This window comes from Pogona vitticeps, chromosome 1 (assembly GCF_051106095.1).
Source record: "Pogona vitticeps strain Pit_001003342236 chromosome 1, PviZW2.1, whole genome shotgun sequence".
In the NCBI taxonomy this organism is placed as follows: domain Eukaryota; kingdom Metazoa; phylum Chordata; class Lepidosauria; order Squamata; family Agamidae; genus Pogona; species Pogona vitticeps.
Window position 1 is genome coordinate 255,699,902 of NC_135783.1, and position 27,776 is coordinate 255,727,677.

General features: G+C 41.0%; 1 protein-coding gene across 24 annotated transcripts in view; it reads left to right on the plus strand.

Annotated features, from left to right (window-relative positions):
- Nucleotides 1-27,776, plus strand: part of BRSK2 (BR serine/threonine kinase 2) — a 536,847-nt gene that overhangs the window by 428,685 nt on the left and 80,386 nt on the right. For 22 of the 24 annotated variants that reach the window (XM_020788805.3, XM_020788806.3, XM_020788808.3 and 19 more), the window contains exons 5-8: nt 4,096-4,212; nt 16,094-16,127; nt 18,081-18,149; nt 21,605-21,751. In XM_020788805.3, the coding sequence (XP_020644464.3) occupies nt 4,096-4,212; nt 16,094-16,127; nt 18,081-18,149; nt 21,605-21,751 (367 nt within the window). The remainder of the gene's footprint in view (nt 1-4,095; nt 4,213-16,093; nt 16,128-18,080; nt 18,150-21,604; nt 21,752-27,776) is intronic. The other 2 variants (XM_072985650.2, XM_078383685.1) reach the window with 1 other exon arrangement.

Below are 27,776 nucleotides of genomic sequence, written 5' to 3' on the forward strand. Positions count from 1 at the left end.
ACAACGATTGTTCTAACTGCACCATCAGAAATTTTGAAACAAGAGATACAATCCCTTCTGCTGAAGGATGCTATAGCACCAATCAACCTCTCAGAACAAAATCCCGGATTCTTCTCCCATTACTTTACTGTCTCACAATGCAGTGGGGACCTGCACCCCATCCTTGATCTTCGGGAACTCAACTACTACATTATTCAAAAATGGTTTCATATAGTGACGTTAGAACAAATCCTACCAATCCTTCAAGAAAATGACTGGTTTGCCGTCATCGACCTAAGTGACGCTTACTTTCATATTACCATCTGCCAATATCACCACAGATTCCTCAGATTCTCTCTAGGACACACCATTTACAAATTCAAAGCCCTTCCATTCAGGCTCTCTACCACTCCACGGGTCTTCACCAAATGCATGGCTTCAGTGGCAGCTTACCTCTGCACTCAAGGAATATCCATTTTCCCTTACATTGACTATTGGTTGCTGGTATCCCCTTCGCATTCTCAGGCCCTAAAAGATATATAGGTGACCCTCTTTCTTCTTGCGGATCTGGGCCTGAGAGGCAATGAAGAAAAATCTATCCTGACTCCAGCACAAAGAGTTACTTACATAGGTGCCATTCTGGACTCTCAAAAAGCACAAGTTTTCTTACCTCAGGAACGAGCAGCAAAGCTCCATGCTGTTATCTGTCTCTTCCTATCTTATGCGCTGCTCACTGCACGTCAAGCTCAATGTCTACTAGGCCTAATCACCTTCACCACATCAGTAATACAACATGCCAGACTAAAGATGTGTTCTTTGCAGGTGTAGTACCTCTCCCTCTTCGATCCAATGTCAGATCAACCTTCCAAGCTCCTGCAGGTTACACCCGAGCTATCAGCCCAGCTTTTCTGGTGGGACACTGCAGCCAACCTTTTCATTGGCTGGCCATTCACACCACTACAGTTATCAACCCAAGTCACTACAGATGCCAGCCCCACTTGGTGGGGAGCACATTGCAATGGCCTACGCATGCATGCCCCTTGGTCTCAGGTTGAAAAAAACCCTTCACATCAACAATCTAGAACTACTAGCCACTTTCAAGGCTCTACACGCTTTCAAGCCTCTCATCACTGGCACAGTCGTACAAGTAACTATGGATAATACAACAGAACTCTTCTACATAAACAAGCAGGGAGGCACCCACTCTCTTCCCTTGCTTTACCTTGCTGTCCAGCTATGGGAGTGGTGCCTAGAATGCCATATCTTTCCCATAGCAGTTCACATCACTTCACATGACAATCAGGTAGCAGATTTTCTAGCAGGAATCAAACACAAATGCACGAGTGGCTCCTCGACCAATTTGTCTTTCTTGATTTCTGTAAACTATGGAAACATCCACACAAAGTGCCCCCTCTACTGTTCCAGAACATCTCTAGGGGATGCACTTATGTTTCAGTGGACCGAACACCTGATCTACCTTTCCCCACCTATACTTCTCCTTCTCAGGGCAATCGTCAAACTCTGTCACGACCATTCAAATGTGATTCTCATTGCCCTATGGTGGCCTGGACAGCCCTGGTTTACCATGCTCCACTCCATCTCAACAAACTTCATATGCCTGCCTCCCATTCCTCACCTTCTTACTCAACACCAAGGAGGACCTATCATCTCGACCTCCACAACCTTCATCTCACAGCATGGAGGATTCACCTTCAATAACTGCCATCTTAGCCAACGCCCAGAAGCCTGCTACAACTCAGCTTTATTCTTATAAGTTGGCCGCTTTCCAGAAGTTTGCAACTCAAAGCAGCTTTCCAACCAAACTGACAACTCTCCAAGCAGTTCTTACATTCCTTTCTCGTCTGTTTCGACAACAGCTTTCCCTTTCCACCCTCAAGGTCTACATTTCTGTGATAGTCGCTGTCATGAGTTCAGCTGAAGATCTGGAACCTGAGGGGTTAACTGTAGCTGAGGAGATTGCTGAGCTATTAGAAGCACAGACAGCTGAATCGCCACCAGATTCTCCTCCCCCAGTAGCCAGGGTAAGGGTAGGCTTCCGCAAAGACTTATGACACAAAGGTCAGAGGATCGCCTGAATGCTGCCTGCAGAAACATCTAGTCAGCTAGCCCTGAGTTCTGGAAAAGGCTTCCAGCAGTTCAATGACTGTTTTGCTATATAATCAGCTCCCAGATAGCTGGGAAGCTCGTGGAAGCAACAAGTCAAATCTCTGGCTCGCATTCACGCTCCTGACTACCTTGAACCTTTTTTCCATGACCTTTGGCTTTGGACTCTAACCCCGGACTATGTTGTGTGATTTGGCTTTGGACTCTTTATCACACTGCACCTGCCTTGCAGAGGCTCTCGCGTTTCTTCTCAAACCATCTCCCGATGGATTGTTACAACTATATGGCTGGCGTACCAACTTGCCCCAAAGTCTCTGCCTGTAGGCATTAAGGCTCATTCCACCAGAGCTATTGCTACCTCCACAGCTTTTCTTTGAGGAGTACCTCTCCTGGACGTTTGTAAGGCTGCTACCTGGGCAACTCCTACATTTGCCACTCACTATCGCCTGGATGTCAGGGCTAAGATGGATTCAGCATTTGGCAGGGCTGTACTCTCTTCTGTTCTTCCATGACATCCTTCCTCCAGTAAGCTAGCTTGTTAATCACCCTATATTATGCATTCACAGAGACCACTAAGAAAAAAAATGTTGCTTACCTGTAACTTTGGTTCTTCGAGTGGTTGTCTGTGAATTCATACTTCACGCCTGTCCTCCCCTCTGTCCATCACATGTGTCTCACCCTTGATTCAGTGGTGTGCTGTTCCTAGGAACTGAGGAAATCACCAGGACAGGTTGGCCATGTGTATTAGGGGGCGAACCTGGCAAGCATGTAATAGAGCTCTAGGATATTCTGGAAAATCCTGCAGAAGCACAGATAAAACCCCATAGTGTGAATTCACAGATGACCACTCAAAGAACCAGAGTTATAGGTAAGGAACCTCTCTTCTCCAGAAGGAAGGTTGGAACTGGAATAATGGATAGCTAGCATTTAGATTGGTGGATTTTAAGGTTTAGAGTCAACATGCCCTTTAATTTTCAGTCCTGCTGAGTGGGGCTCTGCCTCTCTCTCACATTCCCCCCCCCCACATCTCCCCCTACACACACTCAGAGTTCCATCATGACCAGAACCAAAGGGGTTGAATGTGATTTCTTCATGGAGGAGGAAGAAAGCTACGTGGAGGGAGGCAGAGTCATGTGTGCGCGGCTTAGAGAGAACCTTGGTTAGAGTCACTGTAGATGGAGGCAAGGAGGGAAGGATTGCCAGTAATTGCAACAATATCCTCAGCTGGCTTTCACCAACACTAGATAGGGCAGGCATAGATCTGATGCTCACTACCTGGTCTTGTCACTTTTGTTTCCTCCAATTATTTTTTCTCCATCCGTGAGAGTCAAAATTAGGAACTTCTAGTCCTCCAGATGACATTGAACTATAAATTCCACAGTCCCTGACAGTTTGCCTTGTTAACTGATATGCAAGGTGTTGTGTACTAACAATATCTGGACAGCCACTTCTATTCAAGAAAGAAGCTCCACACTCGTATGTGAGACACAAACTCAGCTTGGGGAATGTAGAAATCAGTGTGTGTGTGTGGGGGGGGGGGGTTATAGTTTGGTCCTGAAGAGCTATTCTCCACAGAACCGAACTGTATGAAATGCAAGCTTTGCGACTGGAAGTGAAAGATCCTTAAGAGTAGAAGACATTTAGTTATCCTAGTACAACATCTACACAGCTTCCAACATGGCTACGTAGCTTACCTTTGTTGGGTGGTTCAATCATCAGGAAGAAAACATTTGGCTTCCTATGTAAGTTGATTGTGGAAACAGCAGCTTTGAAAGAATGTGTCTCTGATGTGAGAACTTCTTATGATTTTCTAATTGTGAATCATCTTATATAGTTTGGCCCTCAGTTTTTCAAAGCAGAAGTAATTGTCTCCTGTGTTTGCTCTTAGGAAAAGCATTCCAAAGGAAGCAGGACCATGTTCATGTTTGCAGTGTATGTGAGAAGGAGCAACGTCTTATTGTCTTAACCGATGATCTGGTCTTGTCTTTACAGCCATAGGGATTTAAAACCAGAAAATCTACTGCTGGATGAAAAGAACAATATCCGAATAGCAGACTTTGGGATGGCATCACTGCAAGTTGGGGACAGTTTGCTTGAAACAAGCTGTGGGTAAGTTACAAGTCCTAAAGTAATGATAGTGAGCCAACTAATACTTACAGTAGCCATTTTGGCTACTCCAAGCTCAAAGGCAGCAGGCCTCCCAAGATGAGAAGCAGTGTCAGACGAGAGATAATGCTTGTGGGCTTCTGTTTCGCTTCTATGGGAAGCAGGTCAGGGCTCTTCTGACATCCAACATGCCTCTTCAGTTATGTTCAGTTATGTTCCTTATCAATGGAATAACTGAGCCCCCCCCCCCTTATTTAGCTTCATGTTTTGTTAGTTACTAGTTATTTTTCTGGAAAGGAATAATACAGTGAGGGTGTTTGTGAGCAGTCCCTGCACCCCCTTCCATGACAACACAGAGAGCAGTTGCTGAAACAGACTCTTTATTGGAGCAAAAGAACTTTTAAAGGACCAACCGGGCCAAGAACATAAACTGATAACTCAGGGCACCAAGGAGTTAGCTTTACTCCCACTGATTCAGTACCTCTGCAGAGTATTTTGCTGCGTAGGGTGGAGCCCTGCCTGCCAGTCTAGGACAACCTGTGGGTGAGCCAAGCACAGGGTGCTGCAGCAAGGATGCCGGATGCATGCTGTCAGTTTTCCCTGAGGCAAGTGGCAAAGGCGCCTTTCCCTGCCACCCCTCCATAGTCTGTGCTGGCAGCTGCCATCCCATAGGCAGCTGTAATCCTCCCAAGAGGCATGGCCAAACTCTACCTGGACCTGGCTAGCTTCTCCATATAGTGAGGTGTGGGGCAGGGAGGAGCCAGAAGCTGACCTTCTGGGTAGGCATAGGGAGGTTGACCATGGGGTTTCTGCCATGGGGCTGCTTGCCCTCGCTGCTTCCCCTGCTGTCAGCAGGGTCAGCAATGTGTTCTTGAGCTCCTGTGCCTCTCGGTGCTTGGGAGACCTGGGCAGCTTCCTCTGGCAGCATGAGGAATTCGACCCGGCAACTAGTCTCAGGATCGTGGTGGCATACTGTCTCCCGTCCAACCCTCGATTTCCCCGTTAGCAGCAGCACCTCCTGGGCCTCACACGATTCCTAGTCCACAGCATCCGTCCAACAATCTTCCTCTCCTGCTTTGCTCTCCTCCTTAAATCCAAGTCCTGCCATGGCCGCACTTGTGGCCTCAAGAATATCATCTGCCTCTCCCTTGCAATGTCCCAGTCTGCGGGTGAAATCCAGCACTTGCTCTCTGAGAGATGGAGAGACCACTTTCATAGCTGAGGGGGACTCTCTGGCCCCACATGGTTTCTCCTACAAACTGTTCTAGATTCCACAGCAGTGTGTATACAAACCTAGCTTGTCCCCTGATTTTATTCATGCCTTGTCTCTGCAATAAACAATGTGAGTCGTTAACAAGACTGACAATCTGAACTGTCTCGCCTTCCTATAACAATACCTTCTCCCCACACACACTTTTTTTCCAGTCAGTAATTAAGCACAATGTTCTCAAGCTTAAGCACTGAGGTTTTAGAATGAAAACAACCTGGAAAGATTTTCATCAGAATATTTGTGGTTTTGGTGAAATAGCTTCTATGCTTTGCAGAGTTCCATTTGCAATGGGAGAAAATGGTATGCAGTAAATAAATGCATTTGCCAATGCAAACTTACATAAGGGGACTTCTAAAAATATAGGAAGCCAAGAATTGTTTACTGTTTCAGTACAATCTCTGGTTGTGTATATACAGTGTATATATACAGTGACTGAAAATGAAATATTACTCTTAAAAATCTTTACTTCTATGGGTATCTAAATATCCTCATCAGAAGCACCTAAAGTAGAAAACAGAGTTATTAAAATCTTGGTGGCTTTTAACTATGAGACTTTCTCTTTTGTTTAGAGTACTGTGGACATGCAATTGCAGGTTTCCCCAAGGAGTTTTAAGACTTCCTATTTATGAACATTCTTGTATGCTACCACCACCTACTGGCATTGAGGAGCAATAGCTGCCAGGCAGTATGCTTAAGCAGCATTTTTTGAGGAAAGGTATATTCATACACATTGAATTCTGGGAAGTAAGCCATTTGGTAAACATCAATGATATATATCTACATATTTAAAGACTTGTAATTTGTACTATAAATATTAAATTGGTTTTTGCAACTGCAGGCGGATACATTTATGGAGATACATAGCGTGGAAAATGGCAGACGTTTCTAGAATCCATGTATCTATAGTACTTTTGCTTAATTGTATATTTATCCAAAACAACCATATATACATACACACAAACTCCCCCACATCTCTGTTTTAAGAAGTGTGCTTGGACAGACAAAAGATTATGAAAACAAAACAGTCTTATAAGTGCTATAAAAAGTCTTATAAGTGCTGTATTGCTGTTTCTGGTTTCTTTCTCTGTGTCTTTTAAGATCAATCAACATATCTTGTGGGCTATCGATACAGCTAATTTTTTAAAAAAATACCAAAAATTGGAAAGATTTACATGAAAACACTAAACAAAATGTATGTTGGATGATAGAGGGCCTTTGACAACTACCTCAACATTTAAATTAGTTTAAAATCATGTGTGACAAAAGATGAGGCAATTCCTGCATGGATTACTTGAAAGAAAGAGAAAAGAGTAGTGGGTGGGCCAGATGGTGATCCCTGTTATGGAATAATTCTGACATGAACTATGTATTTTGCAAAATTACTGTTCAGACTTTTGATTTTCTTTACTATTAGACTGTTAAGTACCTTTGTATGTTAATTTTCTATAGAAAGGTTTTTAAAAATGCAGTAATCTGAAGTTTTAAATGAGAAAGCAGTTTCTCTGCAAACCATTGAAGGATCAGCAGAGGCAAGATCAGAGGAAGGGAAGATTGTCAGAGGTGGGAACAAAAGAAGGGAGGGAGGGAGTGCTGTGGGCTGGAATGGGACTCTCATTGCAATCAGTATAAATGATGAACTTTAGAATCGATCTGCAGCCCCTGTGTGAGCACTTGTTGCTATTTCAGACTTAATACAGCTGTGAATCAAATCACAGTAAAGCCGAACCATTATGAAAACAAAAGTGTTTTCATAAAAGTGTTTCCAGTGTAGTCACACCCTTAATTAAGAAAGTTACATTCCAGTTAGAAAAGACTAAACCTTAATTCTACTTTGATAGATAGGTGCCCTAGAAGGCACACAGGAGAAGAACAGCGTGTCTGCCCCGACAAAGTTCTTACTTGCAAAAAGAGACAAGAGAGAGAGATAAGTGGGTCTAGGAGTATCAGTCTAACAATAGGTATAGGAGTAAGTAGAGTTCAGAGAGTCAAAAGGGATAGATAAACCTCTCTGACCCCTACTTCCAAATCCCCCTTCTGGTCATTTGGGCTGGATACATGCTAAGAGGTGATTCTTGGAGGTTGCCAGGGCAACAGTTTTTATTTCTACTCGTATTCAAATACTTTCTTTTGCATGGGAGACAATACCTCTGTAGTGCTACAAAAATATTATTATTCCTATTCTTAAAAATTTCCCAATTTTAGATTTCCTTGAATGATCATTCATATTTCCAGAGAAGTGCTCAGCAGGTAATGCACCAGATGGTAGTCAGCCTTGTCTAGAATCTCAGTGGGCAAATATGCTGGTCTGTGGGCAATGCTGGAATTCAGACATCGATGCCTGGAGCAGGACAAGCCCCCATGTTGCTGCCTTAAAATGTGCTAATAAAGAAATCAATGGAACGGAAGAGGCGTGTGTGTAATAAACAGAACACAGCAACTCTGAAATCTCCTGCTTTGCAGATACATTATAAGTGCAATCACTAGGCTTCCATGTGAGCTATTATACCACTTCATTAATTCTCTTGGCATGTGGCCCAGCATGCCTGATGCTGGCTCCTTGTGAGATATCTGGTAAAGAGAAAGGAAGGAATACACAATATCATGTCATACAGTTGCAAAAATGGGAGGGGGGGAGAGGATGCAAAGACAAGTAACTGTAACATTTTTCTTGTTGATGAATTCAGCAAGACATTTCCTGGCACCATCAACAAAAATTCTCACTTGCAAAAAGAAAAAGAAAAAGGTGCAATTGTGCAAAACAGCAATGGTTGCTTCTTTGTTTCATTGACTTAGAATTAGAAGCTTTCAATTGATAGTTTCCTTCTTTTTTTGAAAAAAAAAAGCACATCATATTTTATGTGTTGCATATGGATGTTTTGCTTCAGTACAGAAAGGACAGTAGTGTTGACAGATTGTGTAAATTGCAGAGACCTTGATGGGAAAAAGCTCGTTGTTTTGTTCTTATGCTGGTTCTTGTGAACCTGGAAAATTCTGTACAGTATGTATGCATCTTACAATGTTGAATCAATCTGCATCAACAAGAATAAGTACTCTTCATATTCCTAGCATAGGGGAGACCACAGTCAGCATCAGAATGTTGAGTCATCTTGTTTTGAAGCCCTTGGTAAACCAGCTTCAGACGTTTTAATAGCATGATGCTTAGCTCAGAGCCAAGGATTTGAACAATTGTTTAAAAGTATATCATGAAAGCCATCAGATTTTACCAATTTCATTATCTTGCATGTTTAGAAGTTAAATTTCAACATTAAAAAAAAAGCCCTGTGTTGAATAAGAATAACACTTGTGCTACTGATGGCCACAAAAGGAGTTTCCAGTTAACATTTTCTGCTGAACTGCAGGGATCAAATAGTGTTTGATGCTACATGAAGCAGACACTCTGTATTGGCGTTGCATGAAAGTTCAAGTATTGTGTTAAATACTCCTCTATACAGAGAAACCTACTCATCATAAGTCCATTTACAGAAGGCTGCACTAGGTGACTCACTTCTGGTTGGCTTTATATGGCCTTGAACATCACCTTTTCCCAACTACTTTCTTTTCTTTCCTTTTTTTAAAGAAATCCATCTTTTAGTTTTAGGGTTTACTGGGAATTACTCATTAGATTAGCACAGATTGTTTGCTCTAGCACTGGAGAACACCCCTGGAGAAAATGACAGAAAGTGTGGTCTTGAATGTTTTATATACACACCTTGGAAAACAAAGATTAGGAAAAATTAGAAAAGGAGGCAGGCTATTTTGTTGACGTAATTTCTGAGGAGAAGAATATGTCGTATTTAAGTTTTCTGGGGGAGGATGGCAACCCCAGCAGCTCTGCTTACTGTAGAAATCGCATAGCCAAACAAGGTTTTTTTTTCTTCTTTTTTTGCTGGAAAGCTGGTCTCCAAAGCACAAGGGTAATTCAGCAAGTCTTTGCATTTCTCCAAGAGCCAAGGAGGCCCGTGAGCAAACAACAGAGAGAGGATGGAGCTGGGGAGTTGGCATGAGACGGCGTTTATTAGTTCAGATTTCTTCATTTTCTCACTTGCCTTTACCTTCTGGGCAAAGAAAATTCAAGGCAATTAAATGCTGAGAAGGCTCTCCCATCTGTCCCAGAGTCACTTCTCTGCTGCATGGTATTTTGATGATATTGCAGACTGTTAGTTATAGCCCCTAAATGCTTGGCTGTTAGCAGAAGGAAAGTCAAGGTGGTTTTGTAACTTGGGGCAGAGGATTTTCCTTTTCTTTCACAGGCTGCAATTTGGCTTCAGAATAGCTTCAGTATTAAGGACAGATGAGAATTTTCTTGTATTCACAATTTGAATTTGCACTCTTTGAACTTCTGCACAATCCCAAATGCAGTTGTGCTCCAAAATTTGCACTTTGTTTAATAATACAAGCAAGTTAGTCAATTCAAAATGTGCATAGAACTGTGTAAACTAGGGCAAAAGTGTGCCCAGAATGTGCACACCTTTTCCCAGCTACTTGGAAAGGGCACACAAAATTGTTGCGCCTAAGATGAAAAATGCACATTGTTGGGAAACCACATGGAAAAATGCATGTGTAAGTTGAACTTTACAGATGTGGCTGTCCCTTTGAAAATACTTCTAATATCTTCAGTAGAACATCTCAGGAAATTACTATGCCCCTTGTTAATGGGTGTAAAACATGTCATTTCCCTTTCCTTCCATAAAATTAGTTGGACCAGACCTGGTAACCTGTAAATGAAAACTTAGAATTTATGTAGAGCCACTTGATAAACATTTGACCTTGGGTTGTTTCCTCACTGCTAGTGTTACTCTTCTGAAAATTAGCTCTCCCCCCTCCTTTTCATATTTCTTATTTTGCACTATTACAGTTCTCTATTCCTCTTATCATAGTTTATAAAAATTGAATCCTTTGTATGAACAAATGGCTGCATGCAGGCAAGCTAACTGAGAAACATGCTGCAGCATGAAGTGTCTACGCTGTCTCACTTAAAATATCCCAGCTCAAAGTGAGCAGTAACTATGGTGAAGTTGCCACGTCTGTATGGTTTGCCTCCACCCACAGTCTAAATCCCTAAAGAGATATTCCATATGAAAATGTACATAGTTGTTAAGAGGTTCTTATTTTTTTTTCTATGCAGAATTCTTTGACGTCAGCACCTCTGTAGGGAATCTTTCCTCTGTTCCAGAAAATGATGTATGTGTGGGAGGCTTGGCAGTAACTAGTTTCCAAGTTTATTCTAATATGTGCAGTGGTGGTGGTAATGGAGGTGAAGCAGAAGGAGGAGGATTTAAGCTATAAAAGTGTGCCTGAACAAGATTGTCTTGCCTTTTACATAGTATAAATAGTATAATATCTCAATATCTAATCAGGGCTATTCTTGTCATTTTGTTGCAGGAAAGACTGCTCTCCATTAAAGAATTACAGCCCCCCCCAATAATAATCCACATGAAGTTTGCCCCAAGGAGCATTGCTGTTTCTTGATGAACCAGCTAAAAATTTGGTGTCCTTCACTGTTTTCTGTCTCCTGTATATGGGCTATAAACACTAAGCTGTAGAAGAAAGGATTGGAAGGAGGGACTAAGAAAGAAATGCAGGATATAACACTGATGTGAGCCAGTAGTGGCTGAAGCCCATCGTGACTAATAGGATACAATGTATGACAGAAAATAAAGCCAAAGTCAGTGAAGGCAGGGACAATCACTCTGGTTTCTACTGCTCTTCCTCCCTTTTGGTAGCCGTATAAAATAGCTCCAGTCAACATTCAGCAACTAACTGACAGCACACCAATTTGCCCCAGTGAGGCAGGAAGAGCACTGGTATAAGTGTGTACAGTATATGTGTACACAGGAACACGTGGTTATGTGTCTCCCCAGCTCATAAGCCTACATCATGTGCAGACTCGAGGTCTGAAATGTTGTGTACCCTTTTTACACATGGCTTCCTAGAAACCATGTTTTTTAAAAGTTACCCACCTGTTCTTTCACTTCTGTGTTCTTTGTCATGTCCTGTGATTTCTTAGAGCAGGGAATTTGTCTTCTGGAGAGACATGGAAAGCAGTATCACACACTGCAGTTCCAGAGCATTTTAGTAACAATAAAAGCTTCTCTGAAGGTATATGTTATGGCAGTCACTGGAATGCAGTGATAGAAGGAAGAAGATTTGTGAAGAACCTGGTTTTGGGGAAAGAACACATTGAACAATATGTAGCCTGGTAGAGTATGTAGCACAATACAATAAAGTTTTCCACTACCTTATAGAAGTGGTAGAAGAAGGAAAATTGAATTATATGGGATGAGATGCTGAATTTGTGGATGCAGGCAGTGAGGTAGGCAGTGAGAATATGAGATAATAATTAGCCACTTTCAGAGGATTCTTGAGTTTTGTTTCTGAAACACTGAATACTGTTTGCACATGAGATAGTTCTAAGATGCAACCAGACAGAAATCTCATGGAAGTACTGTTTATTATCATTTTGTCTGGCTGGTCTATCATTGGGCATGCTGATCCCTGCCTTAATAGTAACATTTTGCAACCCCAACCCCAGGTAATCATAGCAGCCATATATGAATCACCTACTTTGAAGTGCTGGCTCATTATGGAAGGTGGTAGGCTGCTTGTGCTTTTGAGATAACCATATGAAGTGTTTGTAATAATGTGTGAACTAGATCTGGAATGCATGTTCCATAATGGCAAAACTGCATATATGCAACTCAAACTCATGTTTTCTAAAGTTCAGCTACTGCTGCTGTTTCTATGCAAATAAAGGATGGGGGAGGATGGGGACATAATTTGCTGTGGAGAAGCTTTAAACAGCAGAATGGTTCTTAACCCCTCTTCTTTTCACCAGTGTGTCCTGTGCCCCTACCAGCTTCTTTCCAGACTGTTTTCCTCTCTGTACTTTTACCCTGACAGTGACAGAAGAAGACCAGGTTGTTTCACGATCCAGTCAACCTCAGAATAGCATTTCAGATTCCCAGTGCTGTTTACAGAGTTTGCAGCACAAGGAAGGCAACTTTGCAACAAGCATTCCTAATCTTTATGCCTCTTCCAGCACAGGCCTCTGGCAAAAATTGATTCTTGATCTTCCTGAGTGATATTGTTATTGAAGACACTGCAGATTGTAGCGTTACTGCCTGGAGACGTGGAAGAAAAGATGTGGAGATGGCCGGGAGGAGGGGGGAATGAAACAGGGAGAAAGTTGCTTAGACATGCGCTCTCGCACTAAATAATTAGTGATAAGAGCCAAAGAAATATTCATGACTTTGTGGAAAGATAAATAGATTTTTGATTAAATTTGGATTTTTCTTCCGTAAGGCAGTTACAGTTATATGGTGATTGGCAGTGTGGAAATGAGTTTCCCATGCATCCTGGTTAGTCTGAAGATCCTGTTTAGAGCTGCTAGCCAAGATAAAACTGGAGATATACAATTGCTGTGAATTGGCAGGAAATTTAGAGTGGGTATGCCAAGAGTTCATGCTGCAGTTGAGGTGCAGCTGTTGAGTGGTCAAGTTAGCCTGCTCCATGCCCTCCCTCATTTCATTCATATCAAACATGAGTCACAGCACTTTCCATGTGTGTATCGTGTGCTAATTGAGTGAAAATACTTACTATTCTGTACTTGGTTTACAGGACTTATTAAACATCAACAGAAAGATCATATGATTCACTTCAAATATCTACATCACAAAGTCCATCAGGGGTAATTCCTTATGGTGGATTATTGTTCGCAGTAACATTTCAGTTTGTTGGAGATGAGGCCAGTCCTAGATGATTTTGTGTTGCATGCCAAAAGCAAGAAGCATGCAGGAGACCACGAGGGCACAATAATGTCTCATTGCCTGGGTTCCCTTGAAGGTGAAGGGCAAAGGAGAAGTGACGTGGAACATCCATTTGCAGGATTTCTTGTGGTTATTAAAAAATCAAAACATCACTGAAGGGGCTAGTAATTTCACCCAGAGATGTAACCCTTGTGGAAACATTTAGAAAGCATTTTCTTGATTTCAACCATCTGTGTATGACAAGGGCAAAATTTCACGGGTATCCTATACCCTCTCCCCAAGTGGTTTAATCCCAGTCGAAATCACATGCAAATATGCATGCATGCACACAATAGGAGCTTGATTTCTTAGATACAGGAAAAAACAGCATTGTGATGGACCACATTCTGGCTTCATCTGTTTTAATATTCTAAAGTTGTATTCTTAGCCAAGCTTGGTCCACAGTATAAAGTTACACACCAGTTTTTGATCTATTCGCAAACATATAGCATTTTCCTTTTATATAGGATTATTATTCCCATGTTTGCATTTGTGTCATTAATTAAGCCTGCAGGAAGAAAATCCAAGTAATGTGTGTTTGTGCCATTTATAATATTAAGAGACATGTACTTGGTATACCTGTAATGTTCCAGGGAATTAATTCAAAGATGTGTCACCGGGCTACAGATGTCATGGTATGAAACTGGCATTCTCCATTCTGTGATTGTTTTATCCCTTAAGAATATATGCACAATAAACCTTTCCTAGTAATCTGCCATTTGATGGTGGAAAAGAGTATTGTTGGTGAGCTGCATGCATTATTAGAACTGTTTGGGTCCCTCTTGCTTTGTCAGGCTGCTTCTAATGAAGGCTATAAAGCAAATGGCTGCTGCTGTATAATTTCTAGGATGCTAAATTATTGTGTGGCAGGTTGGAACGAATAATTGATTTCAGGAAACTGTTCTCAATTAGTTGCTAGGCAGGGAGCACAGCAGCAGATAGTGGTCTGAACACATGTTCTGTTGGTGGGGGTTGCTGCTGTTGTCCAATTTTTCCATCATTCCCCAATGGGCCATGTGTAGAAATCATGGACCAATAAGCTTTTAAGTTCCTTTAAAAATGTAACCTGAAAGAGCAGATGCTGTTCTTATGAATTAAATGAAAAGATGCCATTTGAAAGCAGAATACCATTCAGGAGCACAAGTTGGGTTGCGTAGAGCAGTCTCCATTGTTTCCTTGATTAAGAAACATGTTGTTATCTTGATGATAAAGACTATAAAGAAAGTGACTAGTACATGCAATAGTGCATTCAAGAATTTTCTAGATAAAGAACATGACCAAGAAAGGAGAACTATTAGTACTTCTATAGTTATGAGGAAGGCCCAGAAATCATGTAAGATGTGGTAAGTTAGAATATTTTGGTCACTCAGTCAGAAACAAACATGCATATGGTTAATGCTGATCCTTCAGGTGGAATAAATAGGAAAATAAGTGCAGGAAGGAGAACTTACTGGCTAAAGAACCTTGGGGATTGGTTTGAATGCAGAACAATGTCATTGTACAGTCACACCAGCAGTCAGGATAATCATAAAGATGTCTGGTGTCTGGTTGGAGAGGAAGAAGGAAAAGAGGAAGTGAAAAGGTTGCTTCTGTATCTGTCCTGAGGAGAGGCAAGTGTCTTAGGCAAACAAGCAAGCTGTGCCATTTGGCCAGATGGGTGATATAAAAATGAAATGAATGAATGAATTGGGGTGGTCCTCACCCAACTGAAACTACCTACATACAGTAGTTCTCTTTTTGACCAGAGTGAAGGATAAAACTAGTATTTGATCTGCAGTTTCTGAATTGTGCTCCACACTTCACAGTGCTTGACAGTGTCTCATCTCAAGCCACAGTATTGTGATTTTGAGGCACTTGATGGATTTGTTGACAACAGTTTTAGGGACTGTTTCAGCAGCCACAAAAATTGAGGCTGATAGTATTTAGAGAAATGAACTCTGTTTTAAATGTAGAATAGTAATCTATCACAACATAGGGATGGATATTGACTTATATTTTAACTATCTAGAACTGTTTGCCCATTTTTTTACATTGTATTCCACTACCATGATAGAAATACTGTTCAAGTTGGTGTAATGTAAAGTGACACACTCAGAAGCGTGCCATACCTTATGCCCAGTTAGTCAGCATTGTTCAAGTCATTGTAGGGAAATATCATGGTTGGGAAATTGATTGCATGATTGATGATCCTTTGATTCTTTTTGAGACTGATGTGCAACATGCTTGTGGAAGTGCTTAGTGGCTATTACTTCTGTCCTGCCATGATTTTTCCTACTGCTTCCACAGCTTCATACATAGCTGTGCAACAAGATTTCAGCCACTGTTAGCCATGATGGGGCAGATTGTGCCCTGCTGGGTCCTACCTCATTTGCCACAGGGGCCTGCAGTACCCCCATAAAAGCTATTACAACACACACACCATTAGTATGGGTAGCTATAGTCCAAAAAGGGACTTTTTCCAAGCTCTGAGCTCTGTAGATGCTGGAATACCTCCAGTGTTGTTTCGTAAACATTGTATAAGTTTCTTCCCATTAACTTTGGTGGAAGGAAAGATTTAAAGGTGAGATGAAGTACTGGTTAATAGACCTAAGAAATATTGCCCATCTTGCATTTGCTGTTCTGGGCCATCCAGGCTTTGGATACTACAGATTTTTCTCCCCACCCTACATCTCTGCCCAGGTGGATGAATAAGTTCTGAATTTTTATCTGATAATGGTTCAAGTAATTGAACTGGCTCTGAAAGACTGTACATGTAAAAATCTAAGCAAGGAAGGACTCTGCACTTACTAGATCATGTTTTGTTTTTCAGGTCACCACATTATGCCTGCCCAGAAGTAATCCGGGTATGTGAGCTTGAAATCTTTACATGCTTAAAAAAAGCCACTAACAAACACTTGCCCTATCTTATTATCAAGAGACTCTTGATTCTCCTCAGCTGTGCTGTAGAAGACAGACATTTCTCAAGAATGCCTAATTGATGCCATAATGCAAAGGAGTTACAAAGTTTAAGAATGAAGTGACCTTTATAATAGTACCCTAAAGAACACTAAGAATCAAAGCAAACACAGTTATCATCTTTCGCTTTATTTATTCTTACCTTCAGATTTATCTATGTTGTTCCTCCCCCTGACCATACGCCTTCACATCCTTCATCTAAGAAAGATGAAATATGATTTCTTCAGCTGCTGTTGATGTGCTACTGGATATACCAGTGCCACTATACAAGATGTGTTGTCTATTCAAGGCAGGTGTAAGAAACATCTTTTCTTTGACCTATGATTCTCAGAATCCCATAGTGAGCATGGCCTGTCATAAAATCAGGTCATTAAAGGCTGATGCTACAGATATGAATCATTGTGAGTTCCATGAAGAACCACCTAGGAAGTAAACAGTTCCATGGTATTTTGAAGCCTTCTGTAACATTTTTAAGTCCCTCAGTCTTCTTCCCAACTTTGGGTCCCCAGATGTTCTTGGACTACAACTCCCAAAAAGTCCTGACCAGCACAGCTATTGGTGAAGGATTCTGGGAGTGTCCAACAATATTTGGGAACTCAAGTTTGGGAACCACTGTAGACCAAGATCCTATTGCTCCATTATTCTTATACTGTACTCCTTTAAATGTATGGTGGAGCTCTGTCCCATTGAAGCCCACAAGGGCAATTTCTGGCTTGCCTCCAGCAAGTCAGAAGTCACAGAACAATATACGTACAGTACCCCCTTATCACACCCCCTTGTATATCACAGAAGTGAGTATACCCCCTCACATTTCATAAATATTTTAGTATATCTTTTCATGTGACAATATGTGATATACTATAGATCGGATTCTGATCATGGTGTACTTCTCAATAAGAATTCCCTAGATTTTGTTCCTCAAAGACAAAACAAAACAACAACACAACAACAAACCCAGCAACCAATTCTTGATCTGGAAATTCAGGTTTCTCTCTTTTACATTTTTATTCTGATTTCCCTTGGTATGTATCATTATAGAAAACATTAAGATATCTTGTGGTATTTTAAAAACTGACATGTAATTTAATTGGCATACATTTTCATGAGGCGTAGCCTTTTTCATCAGATGTGTGGAGTGCTATTTGTAAACATACCTGGATGAGAGAATGATGTAGGGAACTGGAAATGCAAAAGATACAGGCATTGATAATTATCTTAAGAATGGACATTTAACAAACAATTTTTGCACAGTGACAACTATGTTCTGGTCCAGACAACTAATTTCAGATATGTATGTTGATAAAAGGTTATCCAATCCAGATGTAAAAGATTGGGTTTAACCACTGTGATTCATTATAAATATGTTAGTTCAGATACATTCCAAGCATCTGATGAAGAAATATTCATAAACATTATTGGTGCATGTTGAGCTACGTGACTCATTGTGCAACACATTCCTTAACTTATACCAATTTACTCTAAAAGTACCATCATTGACATAACTGTGCAACAAGATTTCAGCCATTTTTATTATACGAGTAATATATGAGGTCATCGAAGCTACCAACATCAATTTGACCAAACGCCGGGAGGCAGTGGAAGACAGGAGGGCCTAGCATGCTCTGTTCCATGGGGTTACGAAGAGTTGGACATGACTTAACGACTAAACAACAACAAGATATAATACATTGCTTAAATATATAGAGGGAAGATTATTCATCTTTGCCTCCTAAAGAATTCAAGTATTTGTGACCTTTTCCTCCAATTGAATTCAAGGATAGCTGAATGTACATTTTTCTCAAACAGTTTTCAGTTTAACCTCCTACTTCCATATTATATAGGGAGAAAAGTATGATGGAAGAAAAGCAGATGTCTGGAGCTGCGGAGTCATTTTATTTGCATTGTTAGTGGTGAGTCATCCTTTGCATGTTATTTTTAAAAATTCTGCTGTATTTTTAAACTTGTGCTTTGACATCATCTGCATTTGTTGAGTTTGTTCACTCTCATTTTCCCTTTATAACTTCTAAGTGCAACTTATTTGCATTATTTTTATAATGCATGACGAATATTTTCCAACGTCTGTGAAATGCTAATCCTGAAATGGGGAATTCTGATATAAAGGGAAGGACAGGATATATGGAAATACGAGATATTTTTAAAATTCTGTTATGATAAGAGATACAGCTAAAGGGAGTCATTTTTAAAAGGACTTTTAGTTTTTCCCCACTTTTTGTCAGCAACATTAGCTTAAAAAAACAGTAGTATTTAATTGTGCTTTAAATGCTTAGAGTTTGCAAAACACAACTTATATTATTAAAAAAAATCAATTCTGTGACTTTGTGAGATTGTAAAACTGCAAAATGGTTAAAAAGAAAAACAGATAATCAAAAAGAAATTATTGTAAAATCTTAATAATTCTAGGCATTGCCCTTTGGCTCTACATAACAAACAAAACATACTCAATACATTGCCCTCTTAATTATCCGCTGTTTTTTAATTAACATGAAGGAATCTCCATTAGCCATAAAGTAGTGATCATGGACGTTAGCTTAGACTACAGCATACTGTGGACCCTCGACGTACGCATGGCTCAACATGCATAATTTTAAAGGTATGAACTTCTCCAGCCGCAAAATTTCCAATCAATTTGTGGCCGGAGAATCAACCTTCAGACCAGAAGGGGGAGGCAGGGAAAGTACCAAATTCAAATTTGGCACTTTCCCCGCCTCCCCCTTTCAGTCTGTAGGCCGCCAATCATGCCTCAGAATGCCTTCCAGGGCTTCTCCGCTGCCATGGGAGGCATCTCGGAGGTCCCCCCCACCGCTGATCGTGCCTCCGAAGCACGATTGGTGTTGGGGGGAACTCCAAGATGACTCCCATGGCGTTGGAGAAGCCCTGGAAGGCATCCGGAGGTCCCCCTCGCGGCCACCGATCGTGCCTCCGGAGCTTCTACGGAGGCACAATCGGCGGCGAGGGGGACCTCCGGGTGACTTCTCCACCGCCATGGGAGGCATCTTGGAGGTCCCCACCACCACTAATTGTGCTTCGGAGGCATGATCAGCGGCAGGGAGACCTCCGAGAGGCTTCCCATGGTGGCGGGGAAGGCCTGCAGAGGTCCCCCCCACCGCCGATCATGTCGTGATAGGCAGCGGGGGGGACTTCTTGGAGGTCCCCCACCGACGCAGGCTTTCCCAAGGTGAACCGAGCCTACCAGGGGAGGGCTTCCCCTGGTAGGCCTGATTTACTCCCCGGGAAAGCCTGGGGAGTAGACCAGGCCTCCTGGGGGAAGCCCTCCCCTGGTAGACCCAGTTTACCAGGCTTTCCCAGGGTGTAGACTGGGCCTACCAGGGGAAGCCCTCCTCTGGTAGGCCCTGTCTACCAGGCTTTCCCAGGCAGTAGACTGGTGGGGGCGGGGGACCTCCGAGAGGCCTCGCAGCAGCGGGGAAGCCCTCAGAGGCCTCGGGCAGCGGCGATGGTGGCAGCGGGGGACGCCTGGAAGGCTTCAGAAAGGTAAGGTCCATTTTCATTTGTGTGTGGGGGGAGGGGGTTCTTGGGCCGGTTACAGATTAAATGGTTTTCAATGCATTCCTATAGGAAATGCATATTCGACCTACGGGATTTTTCGACCTGCGGCCACCCTTCCAATACGGATTAATTCCGTAGGTCGAGGGTCCACTGTATACAAGTCAGCAGTCAGTTTTTTGATACAATGATATTTGGAGTTTAATTAGTTTCGTGCACCTCAACTGGGTCATGGTTTCAATGGTGTTACATCAAAAAGGGAGAGGAGGACACCCACTCCATCCAGGATCCAGGCACTTTAACAGCTGGAAGGTATTGTTGAGTTAAAGGTAAAGGTTCCCCTTGACAATTTGTCCAGTCGTGTCTGACTCTAGGGGGTAATGCTCATCTCCGTTTCCAACCCATAGAGCTAGCATTTGTTCGAAGACAATCTTCCATGGTCACATGGCCAGCGCGACTAGACACAGAACACCGTTTACCTTCCCACTGTGGTGGTACCTATTTATCTACTCGCATTTTGCAAGCTTTCAAACCGCTAGGTTGTCAGGAGATTGTTGAGTTAGTAAGTGACTATATGAACCATTCCAAGGTAATTTCCTGAAGAATTCCATGTCTCTCTCCCAATTTGTGCATTTATCTGTCATAGGTTGAGGAACAGCTGGTGATCCAATCAAAGTGAGCAAACTTCATCTGAAGCTTTGAGGGCAGGCTCTCCTTACTGGAACTTTAGGTGCATAGCACCTTTTCATGCCCTACCTATACTTGTACATTGTGTGCATGTTGACCTTCTAGTGTAATTGTATTAGTGATATACCAAATTTCTTCTTCCCAGAAATATAATTGTACACTCATATCTATTACTACACACTTCATTGATAGACTGATATTACATAGTTTATGTCAGATATATAGACAAGTAATTGAAATTGTTAACAAAAATGGTGTCCACCTCCCCATTTTCAAAATAGAATTACAAATAATTTTAGAAAACCACCCAGTTTCAGTGAGGTAAATATTGAATAACATTGATAGCCATTTGTGTCTCATAGGATATTGAAGAGAAGGTTAAGAGATCGAAGAATTTATGTGAAACCTAAACATTTCCAAGAATATAATTACTTCATGTGGGTTTTAATCCTCATTTTAGGCTAGCTGAGAAATAGATACTCATTTTGTATTCACCTTAGCTTGAGGATTGCTTTTGTCTTTTCGCCATTATGCATGAAATCAGGTCATATTCAGTCAGTTGGCATTTGACAGTTCTAAGGTGAAAAACTCTCTGATGCTGAACTGCAGCCTTTTGTTGTAAATATGTCCTAAGGAAATTAGAACTCAGAGTAAACATGTCTTCTTCTAAGCGGTTGCCTAGAGTACTTGCCAGGATATCAAATCTTGTAACTACAGTTAATATGCTCATTTGAATTGAAGTGGCTCGCTGCATCTATGGATAATTTTCTTGAAGCCCATTTATGCTATTGGGTCCTTCATTGACCAGTTAAAATGTGAAATAATAAATTCCACTGATTGAACTAGGTTTTATTTTTCTGTCCTGGAGGGAGTAAATAAATATGGTGCTTCTGGGACACTGGAAAATTGGCTCTTTATACCAATCTTACTTTGTTCACCAGGGTTCTTAATATCTCCTATTTTTTCTGTTTTGCTTTCACTGAATTTGCTCACCCTTCTTTCTTTCTTTCTTTCTTTCTTTCTTTCTTTCTTTCTTTCTTTCTTTCTTTCTTTCTTTCTTTCTTTCTTTCTTTCTTTCTTTCTTTCTTTCTTTCTTTCTTTCTTTCTCCCATTCTTTTATTCTCCTGTGTCCTCTTCCTCTGTCATGCTGCTCCAGGGTGCTCTACCATTTGACGACGATAATCTGCGGCAGCTGTTGGAGAAGGTGAAGCGTGGTGTGTTCCATATGCCACATTTCATCCCCCCAGATTGTCAGAATCTCTTACGGGGGATGATTGAAGTGGATGCCTCGAAACGGTTGACGGTAATATGACATTCATTGTGGAGCTGTTTACTTTACTTTTTGAGACACTCAGTGTACAGTATCTGTATCTTAATTGTTGGTTCTGTCCAGATTCTTTGCACTAGTACTCCCATCAGCCCGAACCAGCTTGAGTAAAGGTTAGGGGTGATGGAAATTGTAGGCCAAACTTCTGGAAGATCCTAGTTTCACATAACTCCAAGTTACTATCAGGGTTCTAGAAAAACATAAACTCTTATACTGGTGCACAATTAAATAGATATTTAATACTAATATTTAGGATTGAAGCAAAATTAGTTTTTTTTAATTGTATTTTGATTTTAATTTGTTAATTTAAAACAACGTGCATTTCTAGCTATTATATAATTATAAACATGGATGTTTCAGTGCATTTCCATATTTTAAAAAAAGCAAGTCAGAGTAAAACTTTCAGTGTCCTGTTCAGTGGTCTTTGCAAAAATCAGAACTCTTGTTTTTAAAAGGAACATTCTACGCATTGTGGATTGATTTTCGCAAGTAACTTATTATTTGGAAGTATAAAATAAAATAATGGATTGTTAACATATTATTAGTAACAGATTCTTAAAAATGATTTTACACTAACACACAAAATAGCTCAAAATGGCCAATCTGTTCCTACCACTGAAAAATATCTGTGCAGTTAACAAATAAATGTAAGGCATTATGAAAAACGTTTGTCTCATTTTGTTAAAGTTTTAAAAGTTCTTTTTCTGTTTTCTCTCAGTGGGAAGAGGATTTTTATTTTGTTTTTGTTTGTTTGTTATTGTTTACCACAGAATATAATGAACCATGTTTATTATTTCCAAACCCTCCCTTTCCACATCTCTTCCAAAAATCTGGCCCTAAAACCTGTATTTGCATTTATTCTCAGGAAGTGTGCTTATAGCCATTGTACATGATGAACCTTCACCTATGTTTACAATTAATTTAACATATCTGTGATGAACTATTTTACTTTAGATTCATTTTCCCATATTAAAAGCCGGCTTCTATCTGTATTAAGCATTTCACATACCCAGTCTGTTATGCTATGGTTGCTATTCATATAAATCATGATTGAAGACTACATAATGCTTGGCCTGTTACTATTGTTGTTTAATATTCATTACTACCTCCAGTGCTACTCTCTTCCCCCTGTTAGATTCTCCACATCTAACTTTTTCAGATTCTGCATTTTATTTATTATGTATTTCCTGCAGTCATTGTTAGTGGAGGGGATGGTTCCTGCCCACCAGGACTCTAAAAGCAATGTACAATGAAATGCATTTTAAAGCCATTTTTAAAGAAAAAGATTAAAAGGGATTTCTAAAAGCCCGTTAAAAACAATTTTACAAATCAAAGGGCATACAGAATAGTACAGATATGACTGTCAGTTTACTGCCTATAAACTGATACTGAGCTGGATTGCAGTATTGCTGATTTGAGTTCAGTTTATAATCAGATCACTTGGGGGGGGGACATGAAAATATACAGATACAATCTTGCTATTTCTGAATGTCGGCACCATCACCATTTTGAACCAAATGTTGTAGATTTCTCATTCAGTTAGTTTGCTTTGTGCTGTGCCTCCTTATAAAATGAACTTAGGCCAGAGCTGAATAATAACCATGTGCTGTCAAGTCCATTCTGATAGATGCTGAGCCTTTTCAAACTTTTCTAGGTAGAGAATACTCAGAAGCAGTTAATCATTCTCTTCTTCTGGGGCAATCCTGGGACTGTGCAGCTTGCTCAAGGCCACATAGGCTGTCTTTACTCGCAAGAAACACATTGGGGAATCGAACTCCCAGCTTCTGACTCGGCAGAAACCACCAAACTATCCAGCCAGCTATAGGCCATGGTGGAACTGTAACATTTTTAAAAATACCGTGCTTAATACTAACGAGGAAGTAATGAAAAATTTGTGAAAAGCAGGACTTCTAAGTTAGTTGATATATTTTAGCTTTTATGGATGTCTTTGATCTCAGGCTTTTGCAGCAGTATCTAATGACTAAACTAAGAGTGAGATGGAAATTATGTAAGCCTCTCTTAAACTCCAGCAACCTTCCTTTGCACAACTGGCCACACAAATGGAACAAGAATGAACATGCAACAGGGAGTCTCCTGGATTGAGAGGGACATTTATGTGATTGCTCCTCTGCTTTGCTCTGCTCTGCTCTGCTCTGCTCTATTTAGGCTGTTAAGATACAGGCCTCAGTAGTCATTTTCTCTGTCGTTACTGAGCTCACAAAATACCTTGGCTTGGGAGTATGTATGAAAAAATGTAAATGTGGAAGTTAAAATATTTATAAATCACAACTTAGATCAGTGTGCAGCTTCTCCCCAAAACAGTGCATACTAGTGAGTCATCCTGTATAAAACAGAATGATTTGAGGATGTGAGCTCCCACCCACCAGCCATATAAGCATCATATACACATCTGCTAGAGACAGAAATGCATAGTAATTGGTTATCTTTCAGTTCCACTCATTATTGGTGTAGAATACATTTAGCTTGGTGAGTAATATCCTAGATCCATCGGATGCTAGAAGTCATTGGGTTTCAATATTGTATCTAATTTCCTGTCCTCGGAATCCCAATTATTGTGTCTATGTACTTGGATTTCAGATATCATCTTGAAGTTGCCCTAGTTTGCCTGAACTGCCAAACATTATCTTCCATTGTTGTTATGCGCCATCAAGTCACCTCCGACTTATACCAATCCTATGAATGAGTGTTCTCCAAAATGTCTTGTCCTTAACACTCCTGCTTCAGTTCTTGGAAATGTACGCTGTAGGTTCCTTTAGGGGGAAAAAAATCCATCTTGTAATTGTTCTTCCTCTTTTTCTGCTGCCTTCAACCTTTCCCAGGCTGACTTACAATATTAAAAAAAAAATAGAACTTTAGTTTTAAAGAACAGTATAAAAAAATCAACCAAGAACTCAAGTGTTAGCAATGCTTTTAAAATTACTTCTAATTTTGTTCTGTTGCTCAATCCAGTGTGTTGTCACTGTTTGCTGTAGTGTTGAACATGTAACTTACCTTACTTGTTGCCTTGCTCATATTTTTTTTTTAGTTTTTGTGATTTTTTTTTAAAGCCAGAATTAGTAAAAGAGTGATATATCCTCAGGGCTCAATACTGTCCCCCATGCTGTTTAACATCTACATGAAACCGCTGGGAGAGGTCATCAGGAGGTTTGGGCTGAGGAGTCAGCAATATGCTGACGATATTCAGCTCTACCTCTCGTTTTCCATCAATCCAGGTGAGGTGGTTTCTGTGCTGAACTCATGTCTGGACCTGATAATGGACTGGATGAGGGTTAATAAATTGAAACTCAATCCAGACAAGATGGAAGTGCTGTTAGTGGGTGCTTCACCGGACAGGTTGGAGGGCCATTTCCCTGCCCTGAATGGGGTTACACTCCCCCTAAGGGACAGGGTCCACAGCCTGGGGGTGCTCCTGGACCCCAGTCTAACACTGGAAGCCCAGGTGGACTCGGTGGTCAGAGGCGCCTTCCTTAAGGCGCCTTCCTAAATTATACCAGCTACGGCCCTACCTGGACGAGCAGAGTCTCATGACAGTTGCACATGCACTGGTAACATCTCGCATAGATTACTGCAATGCGCTCTACGTGGGGCAGCCTTTGAAGATGGTCTGGCGACTGCAGCTGGTCCAGAATTGAGCTGCACAGCTGGTGAGTGGTGGGGCCACTAGGGAACATATCAAGCCGATTCTGATTAAGTTACATTGGCTACCAGTTGCTGCCCGAGCCCAATTCAAAGTGCTTGTTTTGACATATAAAGACCTAAACGGCTTGGGCCCTGGATACCTGAAGGACGGCCTCCTTCCATATGAACTGACCTGGCAGTTAAGATCTAACCAGGGGGCCCTTTTGAAAGAGCCGTCTCTTAGGGAGATAAGAGGGAGGGCTTGTAGAGAAAGGGCCTTTTTGGCAGCTGCCCCCAGACTATGGAATGCCGTCCCGACTGAGATTCGTCTGGCACCGACGCTGATGACATTTCGACGCCAGGTCAAAACCTTCCTGTTCCAGAAGGCTTTTAATTGAAATAATATCAGTTGTGGGTCTCATGGCAATTTTTAGAGTATACATATTTTTAATTGCATTTTAATTATTTTGCCCTTTTATTTTGCCTTTTCATTGTATTTTAAATGTTGTAAGCCGCCCAGAGACCTTCAGGTAGTGTGGGCGGCATATAAGTTAAATCATTTAATCATTTAATTAATTAATTAATTAATATAAAACTGGTACATTCCTGGCAAAATGCCTCTTAAAATGCCCTTCAGTTTAAGAAAGTAACTGGAAAAGTTACATAATCAATACATAAAATTGCTTCAGCTCTACATATTATTTCTGAAAGATAGCTTCACTGCAACCTCATTTATTCTGTCAAAGGTAAGTAGCTCCAAATAATTAAATTTCTTGTTATATATTATTTCTAAATTCTTTTAAAATCAAGTCCTAAAATACAGGTCAGCTGAAGAAGGGTCATAGAGCATCTACTGCTGAATGTGGGGATTAAAAAACCCCAGTCCAGCTGGCCACTGTGGGGATGCTGGAGTTCTCTGCATCTCAGTTAAGTGAAAAATAGGTTCCAGTCTACTCTAGTCGAGGTTCACTGGAGATGATCAAGATTTCACCACAACTCAGCTGAGTGTAGAGATCCTGATCTTAACAGCATGCCACTCTGTGTGTAAGAGAATGGGGATAGGAAATCCTATGGGGCATCCAACTGGAATCTGTATACAGAAAATGCATGTCTGAGGGCTCTTTATGACAATATTTATTGTCTTGTAAATAATATAAATGTGATGATCGCCCACCTCACTCATGCAATTCATATTCATGAGCTGATTTGCATGAACCTATGAGAGGACTGGGGAGGCGGAGTCAGCAACTCCATGAGGCTTGGCAGGAGAAGGAGGAATCAGATAGGGCTGGTTAGTCAGAGAGAGAGGGAACAGATACTTAGAGAGATAGAGCTGGTTAGGAATATAGCTAGAGAAGGTGTTAATGATATAGCAAGAGAAAAGAAGCATGTACTGAGAACTGTTGATGAATTGTTTATGTATAATGTTTATCTGAAGAACTTCTGTTACTATTCAGTCTGCTTCACTACAATAAATACATTATGTTTCTGTTCACAAGACAAGTGTTCTGGCAAACATCATTTATATTGTGGATTGAGGTAATCCACTGGTGGCAGCGAGAAGAAAACGTGATGTGAGCCTTTGTGAGGGAAAGACAAGCAGGGGCCACAAGGGCGAACACCGCAATAATCATGTGTCATCAAGTCAATTCTGACTTATGGCAACCCTTTTCAGAGTTTTATACATAGGTAGAGAGTACAGTCCCTTCGTGGATTGCTGCCATGTTGTGGCGAAGGGGCTTGAGTAATTCAGAGAAGCTATAGTGGAGAGTTCTGACAAAACATGATCCACCTGGAGCAGGAACTGGCAAGCCACTCCAATATCTTTGCCAAGGAAACTCCATGGACAGAAACAAAAGGCTAAAATATATGACACTATGAAGATATTGCAAATTCAATTCAGACGATTATCGTATCTACTATTGTGGGCAAGAATCCCGTAGAAGAAAGGTAGTAGCCCTCATAGTCAACAAAAGGGTGGGAAAAGCTGCACTGGGATACAATCTCAAAAATGATAGAATAATTTCAATATAAATCCAAGGCAGACCTTTCAACATCACAGTAATCCAAGTTTATAGACCAGCCACCGATGCTGAAGAGGCTGAAATTGACCAATTCTATGAAGACTTACAACACCTTCTAGAACCAACACCAAGGAAAGATGTTCTTCTCATTATAGGGGACTGGAATGCTAAAGAAAGGAATCAAGAGATAAAAGGAACAACAGATACGTTTGGCCTTGGAGTTCAAAACAAAGTAGGGCAATGGCTAATAGAGTTTTGTCAAGAGAACAAGCTGGTCATCACAAATACTCTTTTCCAACAACACAAGTTACATGGACATCACCAGATGGACAATACCA